The sequence below is a fragment of the Frieseomelitta varia genome, unplaced genomic scaffold (genome assembly GCF_011392965.1).
Source record: "Frieseomelitta varia isolate USP_RPSP 00005682 unplaced genomic scaffold, Fvar_1.2 scaffold_562, whole genome shotgun sequence".
NCBI lineage: Eukaryota > Metazoa > Arthropoda > Insecta > Hymenoptera > Apidae > Frieseomelitta > Frieseomelitta varia.
Window position 1 is genome coordinate 210,874 of NW_025110326.1, and position 27,704 is coordinate 238,577.

At 35.1% G+C, this 27,704-nt stretch overlaps 1 protein-coding gene across 2 annotated transcripts; it reads right to left on the bottom strand.

Moving 5' to 3' along the window:
* Positions 1-3,155: 3,155 nt before the first annotated feature.
* Positions 3,156-22,008, bottom strand: LOC122533916 (acyl-CoA Delta-9 desaturase-like). Of its 2 annotated transcripts, none has more exons than XM_043664073.1 (7): positions 21,865-22,008; positions 10,487-10,737; positions 7,962-8,092; positions 7,170-7,375; positions 6,409-6,591; positions 5,722-5,958; positions 3,156-5,338 (listed from the first exon to the last, which is right to left on the bottom strand). In XM_043664073.1, exons 2-7 carry the CDS (start codon positions 10,725-10,727, stop codon positions 5,206-5,208), a joined length of 1,131 nt encoding a protein of 376 aa, XP_043520008.1. In that variant the 5' UTR covers positions 10,728-10,737; positions 21,865-22,008; the 3' UTR covers positions 3,156-5,205. The 2 variants fall into 2 exon arrangements, with proteins under 2 accessions (XP_043520008.1, XP_043520009.1); XM_043664074.1 differs by having other exon boundaries at positions 21,858-22,008.
* Positions 22,009-27,704: the final 5,696 nt, after the last annotated feature.

The window sequence follows — 27,704 nt, forward strand, 5'->3', positions numbered from 1 at the left end:
CAAACATAAAATATGTATTTTCTTAAAAAAGTCGTTATTTCTTCTGAAGTGAAAGTTCTCCAATAATTACCTTTTACAAATAATTAACAAAAGAGGAACACCTGCCCCCGTCACGTTCGTCAAATTAAATTACTCGAATTAAAGAAAGAGAACGAACTTTCATCCGCCTTTGTCCTCTGAATCATAGGCGACTGAGGAACAATTAAGCATTTAATCGGCCATCAAGCAATTAATTAAGCTTTCCAATTACCTTTGATTTCTCAGCGAACGCCTTCTTCACGACGATCAACAGGAAGTTGCCGGCGATTTCCACTGTCGATAACAGCAACTTTGAACGGAACTCGTAATTTTCATCAATTTTTTTCTGCTCTTCCTCGTTCGTACACCGAGTACAGCGAAACTGTGAAAAACAAGTTGCTCCAAACCTTCTTAACTAGATCTTGCTCTTAATTAAAATCAACGTGAACACTTGGTTGAATTACGAATCACACTAGGTGAACTGGCGACCTTGTCCGCGTTATGAAAAGTTTCTTGCTGCTTGGAGAATTTTTTCCGACGAAGGTGATCCCTAAACAAATTCAACAAGCGTGTTAATAAATTTAATAAGCTCCACTTTTAAATAACATCATCGTTTTCATAAATTAAATGACATCGTCGAGAAATGTTTTTTTTATTATCAATTTGAAATAAATATTCATGTTATAGTTCGATCAAATTGTTTCACAAGGTATAAACTGATATGAAAAGAATTTACAAGCAAAAAAGTTACGTGCAATTATACATGGTAATTACGAGTATAAAAACTTTTATAATTTCTCTTTTAATTTTATGGAAATTGTTTTACACTTATGTGGTTACAAATTAATGTATGTTGGATTGACAGGTGAACTGTTGTAGAAATACAGCGTAAAAGGATTTTAAATTTTCGATACTAAACAGGTTATACAGGTGACAATAATTTATTTATAAATACAATGAAAATTGTCAATATTGTCCATAGTAAAACTGATATATGCAACGAAAACGACGGTGTTTTTCTGTCGTTTGTAATTAATTGCATGCTTGTATCCCTTACGTTTTTCAACTTTCTCTCAAGTTTTTCTCTTTCTCGCTGTCTTCATTGATATGGACGATATTTGCAAGTCGAACAATGCTCTAAACTCACAAGTATTCTTCCGCGAGATCTTCAAACTTTTTCCATCTTTGATTAGCCTCCTACTTCTCCTTTCTTACGACTATCTGTTGAAAACTGCCCTTTACATACGAAACAATCAAATAAAATATGTAAACGATCAAAGCGTTTCTCCTTTTTTCGCCATTCTAAACGTAAAGAATTTTTCTCATTTTCACGAAGAAATTATTTCTAGACGAATAGTAATTATTATCGAATAATAAACTTGTTAGGAATTATATTTAACGTACACTCGCGTGAAAATGATTCATTTTTCAGAATTAAATTCTTCTAGTGAAAAAAATTGTCCAACGTAATAACTTCTCTTTTATCGTAACGCACCAGGTATAGTGAAAGAAACAAATACAGTGGTTTTTCAAAAAAATAATATTTAAATCATCGAACATTGATAGCATCCTGCATAACATAAGGTATATAAATATGCTTTGTACGTAAAACGCAATTTTCAAACGCTACTATATAGGTATACGTAATATTTGAGAATCAGAGGAAAGCTATTTTCCTTCATCGCGCGAATAAATATATATACTCCATCGATCTCTAGTCTTTTGACGGTCCCGTCTTGTTAGAGAAGAACGTTTACGAAAGTCCAGGCACGCTCGCGATTAATTAATTAATAGTAAACGCGTTTAGAGGTGCCGGCGATAGTTGTGCGATCACTAGAACGACAAAGTCCCGTTGTAGGAAATTCGAAGACACTTGGAAGAAATAATTTATGCGTTTACTATATTATAGTCATTTCACCGCTATTATAAAGATAATTTTACAATAAGAGAATTTTAACAGCGCATAAATTACAGCGTATAAATTAGCAAACAAATTTTCGTATTCTCGACAATAAATAAATAACACACGTCGAACAGAGGAAACACGATTTCGTATATATATATATATACTCATCATCGTTCGATTCAACGATCAAAGTTCCGGAAACGCATTGCGCTAGATCGATATACAAAATCAAGTGTAAGGAATCAAGTTTAACCCTGAGATCACGGTCTTGGAAGTTCTCCTGCCCAATTTCTCTCTCTCTCTCTCTCTCTCTCTCTCTCTCTCTCTCTCTCTCTCTCTCTCTCTCAACAAAGAGATCCTCCTTTTCTCAAACTTTACTACTATCCTCTTCCTTAATGTAATAATAGAAGAACACGATTCTTCTGGTCGAGAACGACTCGAGATACGCACGGAACAAAAGTTGAAAAAGAAGTTTCGAAGGATTTTCGAAATTCCTCAGGAATCGTAGCAACAGAGCGGGAAATAGTATCTTACGCGTGTAATTTCAACTTGGCGAGCCAATTCTCTGCAATAACATTCGGCTCTACGCACAACCGTGGTTCTTCTTAACAGATTCTACAGTCCAGTGGATTCGCGCGACAGGACGAATTAATTAATTCGTGTCTCCGACGAATTAAGAACGTCCAAGACAATTAAGATTCTTAAGGCAAATCGTCGATGTTAAAGATTGTCGCACTTGATCACTACTTCTACACACACGTACGTCTTCTTCCACGAGGAAACGATTGTCGAGGTGTACAACGTCTGTCCGTGAATTGATCCACTTCACACGATCTTTTAATTGTAAATGTTTCTCGTTTAATTGACGATTTCGGTCGCTACGACGCGAACGATCGCCAACGACTCGGGCCCGATTTCTTCAGTGGACAATTTACGGAAGACAATTTACGGCAGAACGAACATCGAGCCCGAGTCCTTACGTTTCGTCGTTCGATCATTCTTTTTCTCGTCGAATCGTCGACGACGCCTGGGATCATTATTCTCTTTCGCGTGACTTTCGCGAATTCAAGCACTGACACGAGATCGAACAGTTTCTGAATAATATTTTCTTGACTGTTGAAAATTGTTCACCTTACGATTAGCCAGCGACAAGTTCTTTTTATTTTTTTTTAACAAATTTCAAATATTCAAAGAATTTTTTTTTTAGTTAAAGTTAAAGTTAAAGTTTTTGTTTTAAGTTAAAGTAGAGATGTTTCTTGTTGTTATCACGATTATAATCAGACTATGATTACACGTGGTAATTATATATATTTTCTTTGATCTTTGCTTTCATTCATGTAACTGAAAATATATAAAATATTTGAGAATTGGCGAACGTTTAACTAGAAAATTCGTTAATATCCGTAAAGACATTTTTGCTTTAAATACTTGTACGTATTCTGTAGATCTTCGATGATCCTGTGCGTAACATGTGCGCGTATATTGTACGTGATTTTATTTTAAAAAAACATTAGTGATCTTTTTTTTCTTTTAATTATTCTTGATTCTCGACGTCTTGACATCTTGATTAGAATAACTGAAATATTTTAGTCCCCGTTAAGTTCTAATGGAAATCTCGACTGTGACTTCGTAGCTTTACGAGGAGTGTGCGTGTCTGATCCTTGAGGAATTACCATAGTTAAAAATCTTTCATGCGCAGAGTGGATCCTATCTACCGTATTTCTAAATTCAGATATATGAACGCTACGATTTCTCTAGCAAACGATCAGCGTGTATTGTGCAAAAATTGAATTTTCGATCAGGTGTCATTACAAGATTCAGGATTCCTATTAAGTGTGAAATTTTCGCACGCAAATACGCAAAATAACCAAAGTAACATACTATATTATCATTGCCATCTTCATCGATTTTTCTTTTTTTTCTTTAATCGCATTTATATGCGAGAATATATAAATCTGCACAAAGATGCGCAGTCTATTTACGACGAACAATCACGCATCATACAGCACGACACACAATCAATCACGTTCTTCTATTACACGTATATGGTGTCTACCATTCGCGACAGGAATTTTATATATATATATAGCAACGCGTTTACAAGCGGAAAGACGCAGAGAGAGAAACAACAAACGAGCGTCGTGCCAGTCTCTGACAGTCTCGTTCCACTTATCACAGCTGGACGAGAAGAGAAGAGAAATTTTCGCATGATCCCAGGCTCAACGATCGCCAAGATTCGATCACCAGCGCGTAGATGTGCCTCGTCCATCTGTGGATCCAAGAACTACAGTCGATCAATCGATATACAAGTTACCTTAGTTGCTTTGGTTACGATAAAAATTTACGTCGCTCGATACACATCACAATCCACCAGCGTATATGATTTCGTACACAAACGTTGAGCCGGTGAGGCTAATCGATCGACACTGTTCATACGCTCGAGAATACGAAAAAGTAAAAGGCTCGCGACGATCGCGAAGGCCACGAATTGAATCCGATACCGCGAGTGAAGAGTCGACTGCTGCCAGAAAATTCGTAAGATACCCTCTCTCCCCTTTTCCTTCACCCTTTTAAACTGCGAATTTCTACGGAAACTCATTTAAGACACATTTAAGAAAACAGAGTTTAAAGAAATTTTAAATCGTTGATTAATTATCCATTTAAAATAGTACTGTTATTTATCTGGAAATTGTAACATATCTTGGCTGCTTTATTATTCATTTTTCTAGTAAAATTGATTAATTATCCATCTAAAATAGTACTGTTATTTATCTGGAAATTGTAACATATCTTGGCTGTTTTATTATTCACTTTTCTAGTAAAGTTGATTAATTATCCATTTAAAATAGTACTGTTATTTATCTGGAAATTACAACATATCTTGACTGTTTTATTATTCATTTTTCTAGTAATGTTGATTAATTATCCATCAAAAATAGTACTGTTATTTATCTGGAAATTATAATAAAACATATCTTGGCTGTTTTATTATTCATTCTTCTAGTAAAAATCTGCAGTTTAATCCACTTCCTCTTCTTACGGTTTATAGTTTTTTCAATTCTTTCTTTGCTTCAGTTTTAATTCTCTCAAGCCTGCCGACTTGTTTCTAACAGAGCGAGACAATTTCGATCAGACAGCCGACCCTTCACGGATAACCACAAACCACCAATAGGATGTATAATGGATATTTAATTGACGTTGTGAACGATTGATCGCCTCGCAATTAGCGACCATCCATGCGAACCCGATTTCCATGATATCTAGCGTGAACGATCGATCGATTAATCGCTCTTGTTGATGATGTGCACCTCCTGGATTTCCTCCGGCTTCATATCCACGTCGCCCCAGCCCCATTTCATGTCCTCGTGATTGTGGTGATCACCGTGACTCTGAGAATCCTCGTTTCCGCCATACCTGAACATCGAAATCATTTCAGATCTGAAGATTCCACGAATGACTATCTTTTGAAAGATAGGGATGCTTTTTGTAGCAGCATGAAACACGAATCTTTGTTATAATTTTACTGGAAACATATTCAATTTCCTCCTCCTCTTTCCTTTTCCAAGAACTTTCGATGGCTGTTTCTTAACATCATGTTCGCCTCAAACGATTTAACAGATGAAAAATATTTCAATATTTCAAAATTTCGGAAACTCTTACTTTTAATTTTCGTTCGTGTGTTATTATATTAAAAATTCGTTCATTGTATTAAAAATACTTTTACGTGTAAAAGAGAATCAAACTCCCATCGGAGAAGTGTTTTAAAAAAATGATAACGTTGACGACAAGTTAAATACCTCGTTCCGTCGCCGGTTCTTTTCGCTCGTCTTTTGATCACGTCAACCGGGACAGTTTTCATGTCGTACGCCAGTCCCAATCGGCCACAGAAGTCGATCAACGCGGTCGTGATGTTCATGTTGTAGTCGCCGAATTCGGCGGCTTTGTAGTCCCACGGGAACACATGGTGGTAATTGTGCCATCCCTCGCCGAACGCAATTATCGCCACGCTTTTGTTCTCAGTCGGGCCGATGTTCCTGAAATTCGAGAAATATGCTTCTATAAAAATCGAAAAATCTATAAAATTGTGCTTTTGCCTACTTCGATTATTCGCAAACTGTATTTTTAATAATGGACACTGGAAATTTGTACGATCCTGTCTGATTATGTTTATAAATATTATTTACAGGAATATACCATTCCGGACAAATCGTGAATCATTGTTTCAACTGCATATGAAATATCTAAAGCAACATACCCTTTATCCTCGAGTTTAATAATATTTAATTTTGGACCAGCAATTACTATTAATTATCGTTATTCGTATGATTCTCTAGAGCAAATCGAGCCCTGTTATATGCCAATAAATAACAATTTAATTTCTTACATAAATTAAACACAGACTTCAATTGTTAATCTAAAGTCGAAACTTCACGTAAGGATTATTACTTTTTGTCTGTCGTTTAAAGAGAAAAACAATCGCTTACTTGTCATAGGGTTTATAGCCCCATATATGAGCAGCAGAGTTCACTAGCCACGTTCCGTTCAAGGAAAACGCGTATCTGAACAGAGTGCTGTACCAGGAATAGTATAACGTCTCGTTCCAGAAATAACAGGGTACCCAGACAGGAAGTATGAAGCAGAAGAGTGGCACCAGTATGATGTACAACCTGAAGAACAAAGTCAAAGAGAAAGGTGTTCAAGATACATCCAGCGTTGTAAATACCTTTCATTCGGGTTACTGACACACTCGTCAAGAGCAACTTTCAATGGTAAATGGTGTTTGCTACACGCTGCTTCGAACTTGTGTTCAATTACGATATTCCATGCTGTTTTGTAGTTTGTATTTTGTATTTTGTTATTACTTCTATTATGGAGATATATTGGAATGGAAAGTGCGTTCTAATTTAATTCTTTCATGCTGACAAATCTTTCTTACATTGTAAATAACTTCTGAAACGCGCGTTTCTTTTACAATTAAGAGTGTATGTGAAATTACATTGAACGTTTGGGGGAAGAAAAAAAAAAAAAAAATTAGAAAGTGACATAAAACGTGAACTTCTGCTGTCTTTGAAAGTGAAGTAAAATGTGAACTTCACTTTCTTCGTGCAGCTGTATTCTCCATTTTACCAATAACGACACTCGATTTAAATAAAATTATTCTTGCTTGTAGTTCGAAATTGTTCCTACCTTCAAATTTCTACTAAAAACTATTATTTATAAAAAAAAGAGTGCAATCAGTTCTTACTTTTTCTGCCAAAGAACGATGGGATCTCTCTCCAAATCGGTCATGTCAACGGTGGCACCCTTTCTCAACACATCCGGATGCTTTCGGAGCAGAAGCCAGCCAATGTGCGAGAAGAAGAATCCTCGCTTTGCGTTATGCGGATCCGCGTCGCTGTCCGTGAATTTATGATGAACTCTGTGATCTCTTACCCACTCGTAAATGTGATTCTGCGAAGCAACGTGACCTTTTTCAGAGCGTTCTGCTTTCTGGTGACGTTAGCAAGCAACTTGCCGGGCCGTGTCGCGAAGAGAATGTGATTGTTCTCTTGGATTACTTGGAGGAATCTAACACTTCGTATTCTAAAATTACCTTTCGGAAATCTATCTGATAAGATTTGCGAAAAATTGTAAACGAAGGGAAATTGGAACTAATTATCGAAATCTATGAGAATTTTTATATAAATTAATACTCGAACGGTTGTGTGACGAAATCATTTCAATATAGAACATGTGGAATATTTATGCAATTACAAATAAATATATATATATTATATATATTATATATATTATAAATATATAAATATATAAATAAATATTATAATAAATAATAATATAAATATATATAAATTATAAATAAATATATATATATTATAACAATGGTTTCTCTCTTGAAAAGTAGACCTTTCAATAAAAGAAAAATATATATATATTATAACAATGGTTTCTCTTTTAAAAGGTAGACCTTTCAATAAAAGAAAAATCTAATAAAAAAAATTCGCTTCCGTGATAGTAGATCTAGAAAAGAGAATTTTACCTGGAAAGCAATTGTCTGCATGATCATCAGCATGAAACGCATTGGCCATTTCGCTTTGTAAGTTCTGTGGGCCCACAGTCTATGAGCACCAGCCGTAATGCCCATCCCTCCGAATATGGCCAAAAAGATTGCTGAAAATATCACGATATCGTTCAATGTTATCTTTACAGATTGTATCTATATTAAATTTTACTTTGTTGAAAATTAACTGTACAAGTTGCTTTGCATCATATATCAATGAATCATTACTTGAGCTTCATCAATGTAGCTGCTCACGTTAACACATTTCACGTTCTATATTATTCTCAACCAATTTTCTTTCAATGAACTTTGACGCGGTTGAATTTCATCGTTTGATTGCTGTTAACAAGTTATGCCATATATCTGTCCCTAGTCTGTTGAAACTTAGCTTCTTATACATTAACTTACCTCCAATTCATCCTTTCTCAGCTTGCTCTAGTGTAATTGAATTTCGTCTCGTGAAAATTTCATCGTACAATTTATTTCATGTTCCATATTCGTATATCGTAGTTATATTTAATCGAATATAATAAATGTTTATCCCTAGTGTCACGTGACGTAGTCTATAATGTGTATCTCAATACGTGTATGGTCTGTGTGTATACTGACACGTTCTACTTTGTTTATTAATTTCGCTCCATTGTACTTCATTTTTGATTTCATTGCCTTAGTTACTCTTCTACCATACTCTCGTTTTCATTAACCTTACACTTCCCATTTTATTAGGTTTTATTTCATCTTGCTTGTACTCAACAACCATACTTTCCCTTGCTCTCCACTTAACTCTATTACGCCCACTACTTGTACCCCTGTGTTGTTTCACTGTCTGCCCCAGTCTGCCCTATTTCACTTCATTTTCTGCTTCATTCTTTCGAGTCATTTTACTTTACGTTCCACCTGATCCCATTATATTTCATTCAAACTACTCCACTCTATTTAATTTAACTTCAGCATTTATTTATTTTCGTTTCATTCTTGTCTCTGCGCCGTTCTAATCCCCTTTACTTTCACTTTACTCTTCATCGATTCATTTTTCATTTTGCGAAAACCTTGGTCTCTCGACTTAAACTTTTATTTAATTTCATTACTACCTACTTAATTTCACTGTACTCTACTCTCTCTCTCACACAAACATACACTATTTTACTCGATTGCACTACTCCTACGTTCTGTCTGACTCTATCCAGTCCCATTCTACTTTGACTGCGCTCCATTATTCTTCCTTTATTTATACTACGACCTTCACTTTCAAATTTCGAACAAAACTCGATCATTTGCAAACTTTCACTGGAACTACTTTTATCCAAATCAACGAGATCGAGGTTTGTCGAGATTTGGAAGCCTGTGACAAGAGAAAGGAAAGAAAGAAATTGAAGTTCGCGACGAAAAATTCACGTAAGAGGGGGAAAAAAATCCTTCAAACCCTTCGAGTTCTGTTCTAAATTTGAAAGTGAAACTGGTTTCAAGCTTGTAACCAGCAAAACTTCGCAGCGAATTGGTTTTTTGACCCGAAGGGTCGCGTTTGAGTTCAATGAAGTTTCTTTTTCTCGAATGATTTGTTGCAAACGAAAGGTTTCTATTCTACCACCGTTGATATTCGCGCACATGCGAGTCTCACGACACGGCGACTTGATAAGTTTGCGTGAATTAGATAGGCAGAGGTTGCAACGAAATCCAACGTAGTTTGCACGCAGCATCACGCTTTCATCTCGTCGATTTCTATCAATAAGAAAGTAGGATAACCGCTGTTGTTCGAGATCTTCCCGGTATACGGCGATCGTGTGGCGTCTACGTTTTCGAAAAACGGGACCAACGACGAGCGACTTCTCCTTCTTTTTTTCTTTTTCGAAAATTGCCACGGGCCGCCGATATACGAGGCCATGCGCTCCGCGCGATTTCTATCTTCAACTTCTTTTACGTTCGACCTAGTTATGCACGGCCGTCATTAATAACTATAATTGTATAGACACCGTGCGTAAGCAGCAATCGAGAGAGAGAGAGAGAGAGAGAGAGAAGGAGAAGCAGAATTCTGTGTGGTCAGGATGAAGAATGATCACTCTTGAAATCGGCTGAATACGAAGCACGTGATGCGCGACAAAAGTGACGTTACGTTTCTTTCTGTACGTTCGACACGTGAGATCGAAATTTCAGATTACAGTAAAAGTTGCAGGTCTCTCCTTTTGCGCTATCGTTTTTAGATTTTTTTTATTAAATTTTTGTATCTAAAATTTAGTATTTTTAATTGAGTGTCAAGCGAACGGCGAACCTTTCTGTCCCTTGAAGAGAAATGGTAATAATAATAGCAAGATTGTTAGAACTGTCAATCTTCAATATTCAATTGTTAATGTAACACTTGAATGTTCCGCGTTTCATTACTTTGTTTTCGACAGAGATGAAAATAAAGGTGAAGCAAGTTGAAACGTTTAATGGAAAGTAAGCAAAGGAATTATAAAGCAGTGATTCCCGCAATTTCAGCATGGCTTTAGAAAACGATTTATGCTCACCCCACATAGTTGTTTGCAGCTTTATCGCCGTGAAGCTAAGATAAATTCCGTACACAGCTGCAAGGTGAAGATAGACGAACGCGATCACGTTCCTCCAAACGATTCTCCATTTATATTTCGATTGGGTCGATGATTTTTGGGATTGCAGCGTCTGGTTGCTCGCCTTTTCTGTCGCCGATTTCTCTTGGTGGGACGTTTCCAAGTACAAGGTTGCCGATGAACCAAACATGTTTGGTGCCATCTTGAACAATCTGAAACAGGTAATCGCTTCTGTAACATCGTGGTAACACCTTTACTGTTAATTAGCAGAGTCATTCAAAGAAAAGAAATCTTTCACTGAGAAATGCAGAGAGAGAGAGAGAGAGAAAGAAAGGAAAAAGAGGCAAAAGAGACTTTCATTTCACGACTTGCAAATTATCTCGTAACATTTCGAGTTCCATTGACTTGCAACACCTCAAATTGGAATTATTATTATTCTCTGTTACGATACTCGTGAGTTCTATTCGTTTATAAGTAAACACGACAACACACAAGAGAGACATTCCCACTTTACTTTCGTTTCGTTTCAATTCAATTGTTCAGTTGATATTAATGTCAACGTTGGTTAATTTATTTCCAATATGTTTGTTTAAACGTTGAGACTATTTAAACAATAAAATTGCTTCTAGATCTTAACAATTTTTTTTCAATTTCTGCCCAAGAACCGTGCATCACAACTAAATATACTTGTTAAAATTGTTGAATCGTTGAATGCTTATAGAATTCAGTTAAACAATTGAGAAATTCCACGTTCCACAGGATCCTCGATTAATTAAAAAAATTCCAACATTCCAAGCTTTCATAATTCAAACATACCTGCTTTTAAAGTCTCTGTCTTACTTTCTTAATTACGTACAGAATATACGTACAGTCTTGTTAATAATTCAGCTCTCTACTAAATAAATCACTTTCAGACAAATCAGAAACTGCGTTCTGTCAGTCCTCGAGAAGAATTTCAGCATTCGATAGTGCATTACACTGAACCAATTTAAACCGGGAGACTCCGATAATGAAAAAATCCCGACATTCCAAGTTTCGAAATTCTCAAATTCTTTGAGAAATTCTTTCATCTATCCTACTTTCTACACTCGATAAAATATGGAACGTGATAACGTTCGCGAATAAAATCTTAATCCCCTCTGAAGTGAATATCGATTTTCAGGAAAATTTCCAGGAAACGATCCATTTGAAAAATTTTATCTGATCTAAAATCAGATATGCAGCTCTTTGAGCTATAAAAATAATTAATAATAAAAAAAATAAATAACACTGCAAAAATAATAAAAATAAATATAATATAATAATAATAAATAAATAAAATAAATACTGCAAAAATAATAATAAAATAATAAATAATACTGCAATAATTAAAAAATTCCAAGCATTTCAATCTTCAAGATCCAAACTTGTTTTTTTTATAGTTTACGTCAACGTTCGGCTGTTTGTCGAAAATGTCCCTAAGGCGAACATTTCATTGGACGTCGTTAGTACTCGTAAGTCAACATATCTAGATTTCTAGAAAACAGGAATTTACGCAGCTGACGTAGCAGTTTTCTCGGCCAGTTTCTACAAGCGGCAATTAAATTGAAGTAAGATAAGACCGAGCAAACGTAGATTCAACTTCTAATCGAGTACAATGTCGTTTTCCAACTGCTTAAGAGTCGACAAGATCGTTCAATTAATTGATTGATAGAGACACATCGTTTAGAAACGCCTATTGCGAAAAGCAGTAACGACCAAGTTGCATTAAAATGTCTTTATGATCGGGAGACCCAGTGACCTAGTAATTCAGAGGATGCAAAATCGTGCAGCGGGTCTCGTTCCACTTGCCACGAGTTTTTTGACGCGTGAAAGTTTGCAATTCGCTACGATCGGATCTCTCACGTGTAACGTGGTTCAGCTATTGTGCATTTTCGCTCGAGACATGTGTCTTCTTTTTTTTTTTGGTATCATATAAGTATTTTGAACGATTGAAAATTAACATAGAATCCAAATTATTCTATAATTTCAAAACTATCAAAAGAGGGACCAAATTTAAAAAAAAAAAGAAAAACAGGAGACAAATTCGAGTCGTCACGTATTCTTAAACCACATAAAAATTAAAAGTTTCATTCCCTCTAAATCTCAAGATTAACCAACCTAGTTTAAAATTAACACAGAATCCAAATTATTCTACAACTTCAAAAGTACCAAAAGAGGGATCATAAATTAAAAAAGAAAGAAGAAAAAAACAGTGGACAAATTCGAGTCGTCGATTTTTTCGTCGCGTATTCTTAACCTTCTAAGTACTAACGTTCGATATATCGACACCTATGTAATATAATATCTGAGAAAACCGAATGTCCGATGTATCTTCTTGTTTTGAGTAGCTCTTTATTTGATTTGATTAACTATTGGAAATATAGGAACCATAACAATTTATGTGGAAACATGTAAAATTAAACTTCGCCTGGCGATTTAAATCCACTAGTGAAAGAGGATTGAAATACCCGGCCCTTGAAAGGTTAAACTACATAAAAGTTAAAAATCCCATTCCCTCGGAATCTCGAGATCAACCAACCTAGTTAACATTAACATAAAATCCAAATTGTCTTACAACATCAAAAGTATCAAAAGCTGCGCAAATTAAAAACAAAACAAAAAAAAAAAAAAAATAGAGGAAAAATTCGAGTCGTCACGTTACCTTAACGATCAAAATTACGTAAAAGTTCAAGATCCTGTTCTGGGTCGACGAGCGCGCAGCGAGCGATGCGTGTCGAGTAAAAGTGCTCGGCGACGATCGGATTCAAAACGGTACATGCTGCTGCGTATCCGTGAGGGAGTATCCGCAGCGAAAGGAGCCGGAGCGGTTCCGTTGAAGAGAAATGATCCCGCACTCGCTCGAGAGAGAGAGAGACAGAAAGAGAGAGAGAGAGAGAGAGAGAGAGAGAGAGAGAGAGAAAGAGAACAAGGAAGAAAAGAAATGATGTTTCTAAGCTGGGAACAGGTTCTCCATAAAGGAGGTCAATGGCGCGTTTGAGGTCATTACCAATCGCTCACAGCGAGCATTCTACTACTCTGTCACCCATTTTCCACCGGCCCTCTTCGATCACCACTAAATCGTTGGCTTTGTACCTACAAAATGTTCAGTTGACGACGCGATGATAATTGGTGGAAAGAAAGCGAGCTTTCTTTTGGACAACGCAAATGAAAAGGCGATGAGTCGCGATCACTATGTGTCGTCTGACTATGAGAGACTTTGTCAGAGAGGCGTTCGAAAGGGGAATGAGAATGGTTGACAGGTGATTTCGAAGTCGTATGGTTAAGTGATAAACGAGGGGGATAGTGATATTGTGCGAGGAGAAACGATCGTGGGCAATATCTGAAGGAAATATTAATTTAACATCCTTTTTCTTTTTCTTTTTTTTTTTTTTTTTNTTTTTTTTTTTTTTTTTTTTTTTTTTTTTTTTTTTTTTTTTGAAGAGCAAACGAGCGATCCTTTGAACCATTTCCGCCACAATCTCTCCATTTCTCGCCAGTTTGGAGAATGTTTCTGAAATTTCTGACGGCGATAAGCGATCGATTTATATACTGCTACTATTGAAAACGTTGAAACTTCTTTCATTTATTGAAACAAGAGCAAGATTGGAGCAGATGCAGATTCGAAGACTAGAAACCGAATTATTTGCGCAATTATATTTCTTCTTATCTTCGATGTTTCGCTCTCAAAAGCCTTTACGTTTTTATTCGCCAGTTTTCAAACTAATTTACAATCCACGATCGTTTTACAACAGAAAATATATAATATACCACTTTTGCTTTCAAAAGTGATTTCTCAAATCGCGATGAATGCACGGTCGAAAATTTCATGTTTTCCTCTTTTTGAATTTTCTATGCGTGTTTGTGTTTCAATAATTATTTTATCTCTTCAAGTATCGCATCGATCGTTCTCCGCTTCATTTTTCTAAACAATGACTAGTCTCTTCTTTTACGTACAATGTTTGAATTTTCAATCAACGACCGTTGATTACGAAATATTTCAAATATCTGGTGATTCATTTCCGATACTTGACCTATCGATAAATTTTAATATTCTTTGGCGCGTCAGCGAAGGAATTTAGAATATCGTAAGAATGAAAATGCAACGTAAAATCTGGAGTTAGATGATGGCGAAGGCCGCTCCATTCCTTTAGAACAACGTTTTGAAACTCTCGTTTTTGAAAACTAGAAATTTACGAGGACAGCGTCTTTGACACCGATATTACGAATCGATGTCAATATTTCGAATTTGAGGCTCGTGTAATTTACTAGTAAAACGATGCTGCAGTAACTTTCGACGTGAAAGGTACACACACATACACACAGATACGCGAATGGAAAGATTAGTCTCGTGTGAATCTGTAACGTTAATGGAAATACATTCAGGCCAAACGAAACCTGCTCGTAATCGTCGAAAGATCAACTGAGAAACCCGGGTCAATACGCTCCAGTATTCTTCGATCTCATAAATAACATCAACCAACCATAACTCGAAGCGTACGAAATTATCCTCTTTATTGATAATCGACGGATCGCGAGATATTGACTCGTAAAATAATAACATTTCATTTCTAAAATAAATACAGTCTCCTATAGTTCACCCATCGTCTATCCTTCACCTAAATTTCGTTCCGTTCGATTAAACGGAATTATAATCTAAAGCGAAACAATCGCGATACGTTATTGTAATTTTAGAATTTTCTTGAACTATTATTGCCGGCGTGAATAAATTTATTAGAATTAATTTTAAATCTATTTATAGCCAAAGGCGTACAATAGATTTAAAATTTAAACAATAGATGCGCTCGTTCACGTGCCGTGCGCATCTATTGTTTCCTTTTTTCCCAGCCTAAGTTTTCTAACCCGCGAGTCTTAATTTAAGAATATGTTTCATTCAATTTAATTATGTTTCATTTATATTCTGTAATTATCCACTGGATTGGCATTTATCATTTGGTCGATGCCCCAATTAAGTTTCTTTAATTGGCCCACCGTTGGGAAAATCCAACCACAGTTTGAACTATAGTTCAACTCTTTCGAAATCAGAGTCCGAGATTTGTAACATGTTAAATTCAATCGACGTCGATTTTCAACTGTCACCGTTCTCACCGTTTCGAAACGAACGATTGCGAAATATAATTCTGGAAAATTGATGGAAAACGCAGAACGCGAAAGGAAAATTCAAGGAGAAACGAAGTTCAGCAGATAGTTGACCGATGAAATGATTCTGACGATTGGAACAAGAGTAGAAATCTGGATGCAGAATGTTAATTATAATATTCTCCGATTGTCACGGACTCGGTATCGAAGCATGAGACGCGATATATATCCAGCTGAACTCACTCAGTCTGAAACGCGCGTGGTTTAAAATTCGCGTGCTGCACGCCAAATGAATAAAAATTCACACCGGAGACGCTAACGAATTCGAATCCATACAGACACTGAAAAGTCAAACGGTGCTCGAGAAAATCGTAGAAACACTGTCGCTTCAGCGACGAAACAATCACTCGCGCCGTCAGAACTCGTCTGTAGATCGTACATAGAAACTATTCGCCTCTCGAGGTTCTGCAAACTGGCGAGATTGCGAGATTTTCTCTCGAGAACGCTGAAAGCCTTGAGAACTTTGAAGAATCCACGAGCAGAAACGATCGACTTCGAGTCACATTGTCGCGCAGAATATTTCTCAGATCGATTTCCATTAAAAAAAAAAAAAAAAAAATTCAGGGAAAGGAAAAATATGAAAAGAGACAGAGAATTGGAAGAAGTTGGCAGATCGAAGCTTTCACTCAAAATGCTGTGAGCAATACGAACCGCGATACGAGCGAGAATCTTCTCATTGTTCCACCGAATTCTTCTTTGCACTGTCTCGCGGTCGTTGCTGTTGCAATCGTCAGATATTTAAATTACGTCAGGTGGGTAATTAGAGGCAATCCGCGATGGTGCATAAAGGGGATCTTTTCTCAGGTGAATCTTCGTTTCTCATTGACGGGGGACGATCTTGAAACGGAACGATATTTGTTGAAAAAGAAAAAAGGAAACGAGAAAAAGAAAGACACCGTATATTTATTTAAACGCGTTATTTACATATGTTATTACGACGAGGAAATATGTAATTTGTATTTGTAATTTGTATCTCTTTACGTGTAATATATTTGTATTTGTATCTGTAATTTGCATATGTAATAACTAGAATTCGAAGACATGTATAATTTGTGTATTTGTAATTTGTAATTTGTACGTGTAATATATTTCTATTTGTAATTTGCATATGTAATAACTAGTATTCGAAGAAATATATAATTTGTGTATTTGTGATTTGCACGTGTAATATATTTGTATTTGTAATTTGTATATGTAATAACTAGAATTCGAAAAAATGTATAACTTGTGTTTTTGTAATTTGTAATTTGTACGTGTAATATATTTGTATTTGTAATTTGCATATGTAATAACTAGAATTCTATCTATAATTACAGATTCTTCAATTCATACCTATAATTATAGTCTCTCACGTAGAAGTGGTCTGAAGTGAAAAAAGAGAGGTGTCGAAAGACAGTGGAAACATGTTTTGTGAATATTACTAGAAAGAAATTACTGGAAAGACTGTTACTTGAAAGCAGCGTAATTGAAATTCGTTCTACATGCTAGAAAAAAGAAAATGTTCCACCTTGTGCATTTATACACGCTAAAAGGAATAAAAACTATTCCACCTTTGCGACAAAAATTCATATTAATAAAGAATGAGAAATGATCTTGAAATACATCTTGAAATCGTATTGCAAAGCAAAATTTCCATATTCTATTTCTATTTCCTAACTATGACTCTTTTAATATCGCTGATGTTAATTGCATCAGATTATATTTTCGATCGATCAATAATACACGTTGCGATATATTTTCATACTCATCTGAATATTTATGAACGAATCGCTTTAATTAATGCTTGAGCAATTATTATAATATTATATTATCATGTTGCATGATACAACAAATGATCGAGCAAATTGGTTAATGACCACTGAGCTGAAGCAAAAATTAATAAAAATAATCAGAGAAAGAAGAAATGTATTCGTGCGTTAATCGAATATCGATTCATTCGATCACATCGAGCAAACGCCGACGACGTGAAAAGAAAGCTATTCGATCGAAGATGTAGGCGGAGGTACGAGCGAAAAAACTGCGACGCGATTTCCCGTGTCGGAGAATCACCGTCGAAATTGCAAATGGTCACGCTCCGAGATGATTCAATTCCACTCTAGTAAGCAAACCAGCCATTCAAGAAAGTGTGCCAGACAGAAAGTTTACTCATACGTTTCGGGAACAAACGAAGGAGAAGATCGAACAAACGTTCGAAGATCACCGGATATTTTCAGTCCGACGAGAGAAAGGCGCGAGGAAAGAATTTGTTTGGTGGCTCTTCTCTGAATTTAAATCGATCTCTTTTCTGAATGTGAATTACTGTGAAATTAAGATGAATTATTTTCTATAATTTGTACAGAAATTGGAGTGAAATTCGATTTCTAATCTTTCGGCAACGTTCGCGAACGATAAATGTTGAATTTAAATATCTTAGAAACGATCGAAGAAACGTCAGTTCGAGAGTGTATCAACTTTTATCGTTTTAGCCTATTTTCTCTTTGGAATCTAATTTCAACTCGATTACATTGTGCTTTACTTTGTCGAATCGATCTTTCTTTGGAACTTCGTTGGATATATTTTGAATTTCTGGTTGCTTTCGGTATCTATTCTACGACTAAATGACGAATGATTTCTAAAATTTTAATGAGTAATTTTATGATTAATGATCGAAATATATAAATTCGAATGTTAATTCGCTGCTCTTTGAAAGTTTGCCTCTGGGACTTGACATTATTAGAATGTTAGTAATAAATGATTTGACTTATTTTCGTTAGAATAATATTGTGAGGTAATAATGTCGAAGATGATGATGACGACTATCGTTTTTTTACGACGAAGCTCATTTAAAAGTAATAACACCGAATTCATTGCAAAACATTTCTATGGCTGTTCGATAAATGATGGACGTGTCGAAGAATGTGAATAGTCGAAACTCATACAGCATATTCGTAAACGTCTTAATCCGAATGAAAGAATTTTGAACGAATTGATCGCAGCTGAAGCAAAATAAATAGAATCAATCTTCACTATTCATCTCCTGAATAATATCCAGCTCTTAAAAATCGTTCAAGTTATTGTAACGTGTCATGTGAATAAACAAATTGAAATTCTAACATGTTTTCACATTTGTCAAGTGAATTTCAACACTTTATAAACAAATTGACAGGTCGTCAATCGATTCAACAAAGCGTGGTAATTGGTAACGCAAAGCTTTTGAATCATCGCACGCGACAAAATGAGAAATTCAGTAGTATTGTTCGTCGAATTTATTCCGTCTGTCACGAGGAATTTATCAAGTGAGTCAAAAACTAAATATTGCACAAAGCGTTCATTCGTATTCACTTAGTCAAATTTTTCTAGAAATCTTTACGAACATTTCCGTGCTTTTACCAAAATTCAATTTCACACGCTTTAAACTGAAAATATTCGTCAATCTGAATTTTCTTGCGAGTCTCTACACACGTGATGCACTAATTAAACATTATAATTGAGAAACATTCAATCACGTCGCGAATTGCTCTATTAATTGTCGTTACTTTTGTTTGTTTGTCTATTAATGTCAACATTTGCAAACTGAATATGTATGTAAACCAATTTAAATAGTCGTTCGTTTTTTCTTTTCTGGCGTCTTTCCTTTTGATTCATTATCGATCGTAAAATATATTTTTCCCCCCAGGAAGTTATTTAATAATCAAGTAGACTAGTTTTCACAGTTTTTTCTTTTTTTTTCATCGAACGATCGCGAGACCTCGAAACCATAATGAATATCCTGGCGCATGACACGTTTGCTGCCATTGACAACGCAGCGAACCAAGACTTAAAAGGGGAAGCTCTTCCCTTTGCGTGTTCTTATCTACTTCTTGGCGCGATCACCACGCGAGATCTCATCTTGCGAAGCAATTTAAAAAAATTCAATAATTTTGCAAATCTATTTCCGTTCATAAATTACTCGCGAATCGTAAGTAAAATTTAAAACATAAATTCTAGCTAAATTCGTAAATTTACAAGTAAAATTTAAAACGTAAAATTTGTAAGATTCTAATTTGTTTAAGTGCACTCGTAAATTCGTAAATTTAAAACGTAACATTTGTAAGATTTTAATTTGTTTAAGTGCACTCGTAAATTCGTAAATTTAAAACGTAAAATTTGTAAAATTTTAATTTGTTTAAGTAAACAGTACGTGCATTCGTAAATTTAAACCGTAAAATTTCTAAGATTTTAATTTGTTTAAGTGCACCCGTAAACACGTAAAATTTGTAAGATTTTAATTTGTTTAAGCAAACAGTACGTAAATTCGTAAATTTAACACGTAAAATTTGTGAAATTTCAATTTGTTTAAGTAAACTCGTAAATTGATAAATTTGCGAGCGAAAATCTAAAACGTAAAATTTACAAGACACTAAAATTTGGAGACATGAGTTTTGGAGTTCGTTACAATTGGACCGAGAAACGAGCTTCTGCGAAGCAAACCTCTGTTGTTTGTTTAGAAACAGCGAGAAAAGAAAGCTTCTCAACAGGTTTCCTCTCCACGCGTCAAACAAACGAAATAAATTTGACAAACGACAAAGACACGGATTTCTAGATGCGATTTAATAATCGCAATCGAAGGATCTTCGAATAAAATGAAGAAAAATCCACGCTTCTGTCGTCCCGCGGGAATTAAAGGAAAAAGAAATTAGAACGAGAAGTTGAAACGGGATTAGAAAAAGTTCCAAGTGTTTTTAGATCAAGTTACCTTTGATAAGAGCGGCTGATTTATTTCTCGTGCGTAAATCGAGTTCCTGGTAATTAAAAACAGCGTGTACCGTGCAAACCGGCTTCGTTCCCTAGGGCTAGCCGCGATCCGATCGATTCTTTCTTTCTACTTTCGGTTTTCCCAGCGTCGAACGAACACGCAGGCCTGATTCGATGAAATTCGAAACCTGTTTGTCCGTGAAAATATAAGCCGATCGCGACGAAATATGAACTTGGTCGTGCTCTTCCATAAAAGAATGTTGGATGCTACGTACAAACGATAGTGAAATTTTTTTATATTTCGTTTACGAGTGTTTCATCCTGGATTAACTTTTTTTTTTTTTAAAGCTAGTTTTTTTAAAGCTATCTTTAAAGCTGTTAAATCTATCGTTTTCAAGTAGCTGAATATTATGGCGACTCTTGCGAATTTGTTTCTATTCGATCGTTTCAAGCGCTTCGAAAAAAATTCGCGACCAACGTTGCACGAAAACACCGTTATGGTAAATTTTCTTTATCGCAGACTGCACTGACGTATTATTAAGATTTTTACTCGACTGATAAGATGGATTGGAATATAATTTTCACCCGGGAAGGGACTTCCTTTAACTCGAAGAATTCTCATTTCTGTTTACTCATGACAAAATTTGCACCGCTGAATAAGGATTCTAATCCCGTGTAATTTTATATCTCACATCCGCTTGAAAATCGGAGTTATCCAAGCCGCTAGGAATATTCGACACGTAGCAAAACATTTGTAACACGATCGCTTAAGATTTCGAGAAAGCGGTAGAATTCTGTCTTGAATTATATTTATATTTTGTTCAGTCTAAATCACTGTTTTGTACGTGTATCTGTATCACTGTATATTACGAGTAAAAATCGATAAAAAATCTCACTCTTCAGCTCAAAATTATCCCAATCGCTCTCGATAGAAATCACTTAAATTCGCATTTGTCGAGAACTTTCTATTTTCATCTTTTAATTATCCATATGTACGTTCTTGTAAAATTGAAACTCCTTGAAATTAAAATTAAAAATCCTATACATACATAAGTCTACACGTATTCACAATTTTTGCAAATTACAAATTTAATATCTGCAAATTACAAATTATATATCTGCAATTTTCTAAAATCCATAATTTCCCAAAGAAAAAGTCCTGCATACCGACAATTTCCTAAATTAAAAATCCTATATATTTTCCAAATTAAAAATCCACGACTTACTCTACATCCACGAGCCCTATGTCTACAATTTTCCGTGCCGCAGTTCTCCAAGTTAAAAATCCTGCGAACGTGCACTTTTCCCTATATAATAAAAGGGCCCTGACTACAATGTGAATGTCCAGAAATGTTTCCAAATTTTACGATCTACGAAACTTCGATCCTCTACGATTCTCACGAGCGAAACGAAGGGGTTGAAAATCACCGTGGACAACAACGACTTACGGCTAAGAGTAGAATTCCTTTCGGAGCACGTATCACACGTCGCCGCTCCAATGATCGATCTCTGAACGATGGCCACTTAGGCTGCGGATGATCCGACCTGATGGCGAGTTCACTACGAAATACGGAGATGCAAGAGCGTATGTCCTACTTATCAACTCCGCGACGACCTATAAAACCACGCCGAAATCCCCCACACGATCACGTCTGTTAAAGTGAGAGAGAAAAAAAAGGAAGGAAGAAAACGGTGGAAAACGAAACAACAGGCAAAAAGAGTCGCGAGGGTCGGGATAGGTCTCATTGAATAGAGTGATAGGTCACATTTGAACATACCAAATTGTCGGTCGTGTGCAATTTTTCCGAAAGATACGTACGGTTCTGAATAATTTGAACGGCAGAAGGAGGGGCGGCGAACGGCACTCGATGCACGTTGGACTTTGACTGACTTGAAGTCTGCTAGCGTTGTTTCAGCTTTTTTCTTTCTCTTTTTTTTTTTTTCTTTTCTAATTTTAATACTGACAACTACCATCTACTGACTTACGGTACTCGTAATTTTGACGTTGACGTTCAACTTGCAACAATGTATCTTTTAAAGATTCGAATGGTCTTTCGCAGGATTGTTCATCATTTTGCTATCCTTCGATTTTCTTCCGCGATACTTCTTTGATTCCTTCGCTGCGAATTTCGCGTTTCAGTGTTTCCTGGCTGAACGAAGAAATTTTGCTTGAATCGATATTGGTTCGATAAGGCTTTGGGAAAATAATTATTATTAGAGAGGTTGTAGCAAGATGCGCGATGCAATTGGTAAATTCTACGCGAGAAATAAGTCAGAAAGAAAGAACAAAATGTCCACCGGATTTCTGAGCGTTTGATTACGTATGTATAATTGATGATATAATTACTATGTGCATATTTGAGAATACGATTTGCAACACGATAACAAGTAAACAATGTCCTCTTCCACGTGACTAATCAATCACGTTTGCTTTCTTTTAATAATATGATGATATATTACATTTTCCTTTTCCATCCACTTTAACGCAATCGTATGCTCACGAACCTGATAAATTCGATTCTCTCGGCCCCAAATAGACAAATTTTGTCCCTTCGTTTTATACCGAATTATCTTTTCACGTAGGATCACACCAACTGCCTGCCGCACCCTGCATAATTAAAAAAGTATCCTTATTTTGCCACCTGCTGCATAATGTGAAACCATCTTTGAAAGAAGAATGTTCCTTTTTTATGAAATTAAGAAAATTTAATTTAATATTCAACTCAACGTTTAATTAAAAATATCGACAATTTTTCGTCGAACATACGAACAGTTTCGAGTGATATTGTTGCATGTCGTAGCAAGAAAAAGGGGACGAGAAAAGGTTCAAGCAAAAAGAAATTTGCAAAAAAAAATTTGTTTTGTTTGATAAGAAAAAAAAAAAAAGTAGCTCGCGTACAATTTTAGTTTGCCTTTATTCATTCATCGAGCAGTACAGCAGAGGTCAAGAAGAAAAAAAAAAAAAAGGAGGAAAAATGAAACAGAAATTACGTCATTCAAAATAATTTCGTTTCTGTCATTCGTGGACTGAGAAATAAGGAAAAGCCACGTGTGTGATTTAAGAAGAAGCATTCGCAAAATACATATCATCGTAATAATTTGCATTCGAAACGCGTATGAAATGACTGTAATACTGTTCGAAAGGTATAAAACATCAATTTGGCCACGACAAAAGGTATCGTTGGAAGAGCGATCGACTGTGGTCAAGATTTCTCATTCAAATTCGCTCTTCAAGGTAAAGGATCATTCAAATGATCATTCTCAAAAGATACGTAGAGAATAGTTGTCACGAAACGACGAATTAATCACAACAGAACACCGTTTACGCGTGAACTTTAAAATTCACTGTTTTAAGCAATGCGAAAGCAATATTTGAATAATCGTATTTAAAAATATAAGAAAGTAATTTCACGAAACGACAAAGTTACAGTAGAGACCTGTTTCTATGAATTTCATTGACGTGAACGAAATATTAAAGAAAATAGCTTCGATTAAATAAACTCGTGTTGATTGAACTTTACTAATTTGAATCTGAACGTCTATTAGGGTAAGTCCGGGCGAAATGGTTCGATCTCATTATTTACGTTCATCAATTCAAGTCAATTTTCAGCTCTTTTTGTATATTTTGATCAGGACTTGTACTGTGCTCGTATTTATTTGAAAAACAAAGTAAATCATGAATAATGTGTATAATCGAATGGTCTCAAAGGTTTCCTACTTATCCATCAATAAATTATAACTTTACCAAGAAGTAGTGACTTCTTCGGAATACACACGTGTTAATATAGTCTTTAGAGATTGTGGTTACACTTTTGTAATGAGATATTGTCGTAAAATTGTAAAAAAGACGAGCGAGTCACCACTCGCAGATTAAACGGCCCGGTTTTTTAGGGAAGAGCTGACCTATCGTAAAATTGTGTATATAATAGTTAGTAAATACATCTATGGAGAAATGCCAACTGAATATGAAAGAAAAATGTAATAATAGATCAGTGGATTATAGACAAACGAGGGATTGAATGCCCTAGAGGCAATTCAAACTGGCAAAATGGGGGTGAATGCGGCATCTGGAGTTTTTGGCATTCTGCCTCCTACATTAAGGAAACGAGTGAAAAATAATGATTGTTCAAACAAAATTTTAGAACCACCTTCGTTACTAGGTATAGAAAAACTTAAAATTCATATTAAAAAGTTGCGAAAGTATAAATATGCATTAACAAATAAGCGTAAGATTTACGACATTGAACGATATAATTCCGAGTAATAATTAATATATTATAAATTATTCACAGTATTATTAATTCTCTGAAAAATATTTGAATTTGAAAATATGCATGGAAGTAGAAAAAAATTCTATTCATACTTACAATTGGATACATTGTGCGATTCAATTGAACGATTAAATTATTCTTTGAATTTTCCACTGGTTTTTCAAATCAACGATCGAAGAATTTTCTAGTATAATCATCAAAGAAAAAGGTATTTAATAAATATATGAAACTATAAGAATCGTGAAATGTGCTAAAAAAACAGGCATACCTCAGACGAATTCAATATTTCATTCCAAAAATAAAAAGTAAAAAATTTCGCCAGTCAGCGCGCCAGTATATTAATACCACCTAATTTGCACGTAATAATAACTAATGCCACGCATATATATATACATGAGCAAAAACTGGAACTAAAGAAGTTAAATCTTTTAACATTTTTTGAAATATCAAAGTAGATTTCAAGGAGAAGTTTATCCTCCAACGATTTTTCTTCGCTCTTTCTTTGCATCTGCGTCGCAATTCCCTTTATTCTGAAAAAAAAAAAAACTTGTAAACGTAAATCCTTACGAGAAAAATATACTATGACGGAAGGAAGAGTATCGAGTATGAAAAACGAAAAAAACAAAAAAAAAAAAAAGAAAACAAAAGATCCTTCTGCTTTAAAAACAGCAATTTACGTTGCACGTATTACGTATTGATATCTCGCGTGATCTCTATTGATGTCGCGTGATCCATGGATAATTTTCAAAAAAAGAAAGACACGTCGCAAGTAACATAATTCTGTGAATAATAATTATATATAGATGCATACGAATGGGTATAACAAATTATATTTTTATAGAATTGTCTGCGACATTGTTTTTTAACGTTCTATGCGAGTTCCAATTTCTGTGTTCACTGCTTCCAGTTCACCGTTTTTCTGAACTTTGTTACGTTCAAGTTCAATTTTACAAAATAGTAGACACTTAGATTTATATCGTCACGTTTGTCCCTGCGTTGTCCATTTTATTTCATTGTGCGTTGAACTTTACGGCACTAAAATTTAAAACGCAAGTACTATAATCGTTTCCCTATATCGTAGCACTATATAATATATTTCAATATTAGGAATAATTGATCATGGTCGAAAAGAAAAATTTTGAAGTTCATGTTCATTTAGCAGGTGTTGCTCTACAAAAGAAAAAAAGGAAGCAAATCGGAATTAAAAGTAGAGAGGGAAAAGGAAACGATAAAATTATGTGTGTAGAGATATGACATATCTTTAAAGCTGATAAATATAAATAATGTGATTGTAGGAATTAATAAACTAAAGTCTAATGAATGAAATAATACGTGATAGAATTGAAAAAGAAATATAAAATTCAAATAAAAATAAAATGACGAGTAGAAGGACAAAAAATACCAAACGGAATCACCATAAACCACGAAAGGAGAAAGGGATAGTTAGAGAAAAGATTCATTCAAAGATCATAGTGAAAAAGAATACCGACTGCAGAGCCGATTGTTTTAAAGATAAAAGATGTGAAAACCATTGAAACTATACGTCTGATTTCTTGGTCCACGGAAACGAATCGTTATCTATTCCGACGAAACTGTTCCAACTAGCGAAACGCAAAGAAAAATGCGCGTACAAACATTTGTCGTTTACAAACTTCCATTGCAATGGTTAATATTGAGTCTTCGTTACGTCACGATTAGTCTTTCGGTTTAAGTAACGATCCTCGAAATGATCCGGTTTTACAATTCAATCGTTGATGCAATTGCATGTAATTTTCCAGTCTCGACTTTAAACAAAAAGCAATACGTTTGAAAATATGTTGGAAATCAAGATCATTAATATTATAAACTGAAGATCATTAATATTTACGATTGAATGCATTAGCGTACAAAGTTAAATTGTTCTTTGAAAATTTATTAAAATCACGACAAATGAGAAAAACATGATTCAAAGATATGAACCCAATATTTTAATTATTGGAATACATTTTGAAGTGACTGAGAGGAATGATTCACAGAAATTACACGTAGGCAAAAATTATTTTAAGACTCTTCAATCTCTCGAAGAGTTTAAAAAAAGAACTACATAGTTACGTTATAGCTATGTAAGATATAAATACTATACGAATCTCTGGTAATCAGAGATGGAATAATATTTCAAACGATGAGCGTGCTGTTTTGCACGTACATATCAATTTCTATCGATATCGCATAATCAGTCAATTTACATGACATCGATATCAGACACGGAACACAAATGTTATATCAATCCGTAAAGAAACATATATTAATCCGTAAAGAGGCGCATTCTCGAAAGACGCAGATAATATAATCAGAAAGTAAATTGGGTTTTAGAGGTGTCAGTAAGAAACAGAACAAGAGATGATTTCATCAATCGTCAAACTTGACTTCTTGTCGAGAATGAGGTAAATGTAAAAGATCTCGGGTCGAAAATTGGGCGGAACCACCTAACGGCCTCAGTTTCGTTCAACAATTCCAAGACCGAAGGCATTGTTCCATCTTTCGTTTGCCCCTAGTCGAAGTCGAATGATTATTATTCCAAAGATGCTCAGCTATTTGCAAGATAGATATTTTTACAATAAGCTCTCATCAACGAACGACTGTGTACAAATGAGGAGAGCCTGTGTTTGAGTCGAGAGGAATAAACGTATCCTTGACCCGGTGCCAAAATGGCCTAGAAACACGGACGGCTGAATACTCGAACGGCCAATTTCTCGAAATCCAGATTCAACTTGAATCTGCGGAAAAATTAAATTACAAATATCGTGTAATATTCGCGGAGACGTTGTCGTAAATTTACATTTCGCAAGAATTAATTGGAAAACTGCAAATAAAAAAAAAAAAAAAACTGACAGCATCGTGTTGAAAACTATTTAATAATTAAACTATTCGTGTTTCGCGTTGAATCTGTCACGGGAAAAGGGACAACATGGAATAAGTGGGGATCACATAACGCGTAGGAATATCGATCGCTCTAAATACCTAATTCAAAATGAAAG

What these genes read in the sequence shown, in the direction of transcription:
- LOC122533916 (XM_043664073.1), bottom strand. Translation starts at nt 10,727, where the DNA reads ATGGCACCAAACATGTTTGGTTCATCGGCAACCTTGTACTTGGAAACG. An exon ending in TGCAGACAATTGCTTTCCAG is followed by an intron (nt 7,376 to 7,961) that starts GTAAAATTCTCT and finishes GTTGCTTCGCAG; the next exon opens with AATCACATTTACGAGTGGGT. An exon ending in GGCTATAAACCCTATGACAA is followed by an intron (nt 5,959 to 6,408) that starts GTAAGCGATTGT and finishes CTCGAATTTCAG; the next exon opens with GAACATCGGCCCGACTGAGA.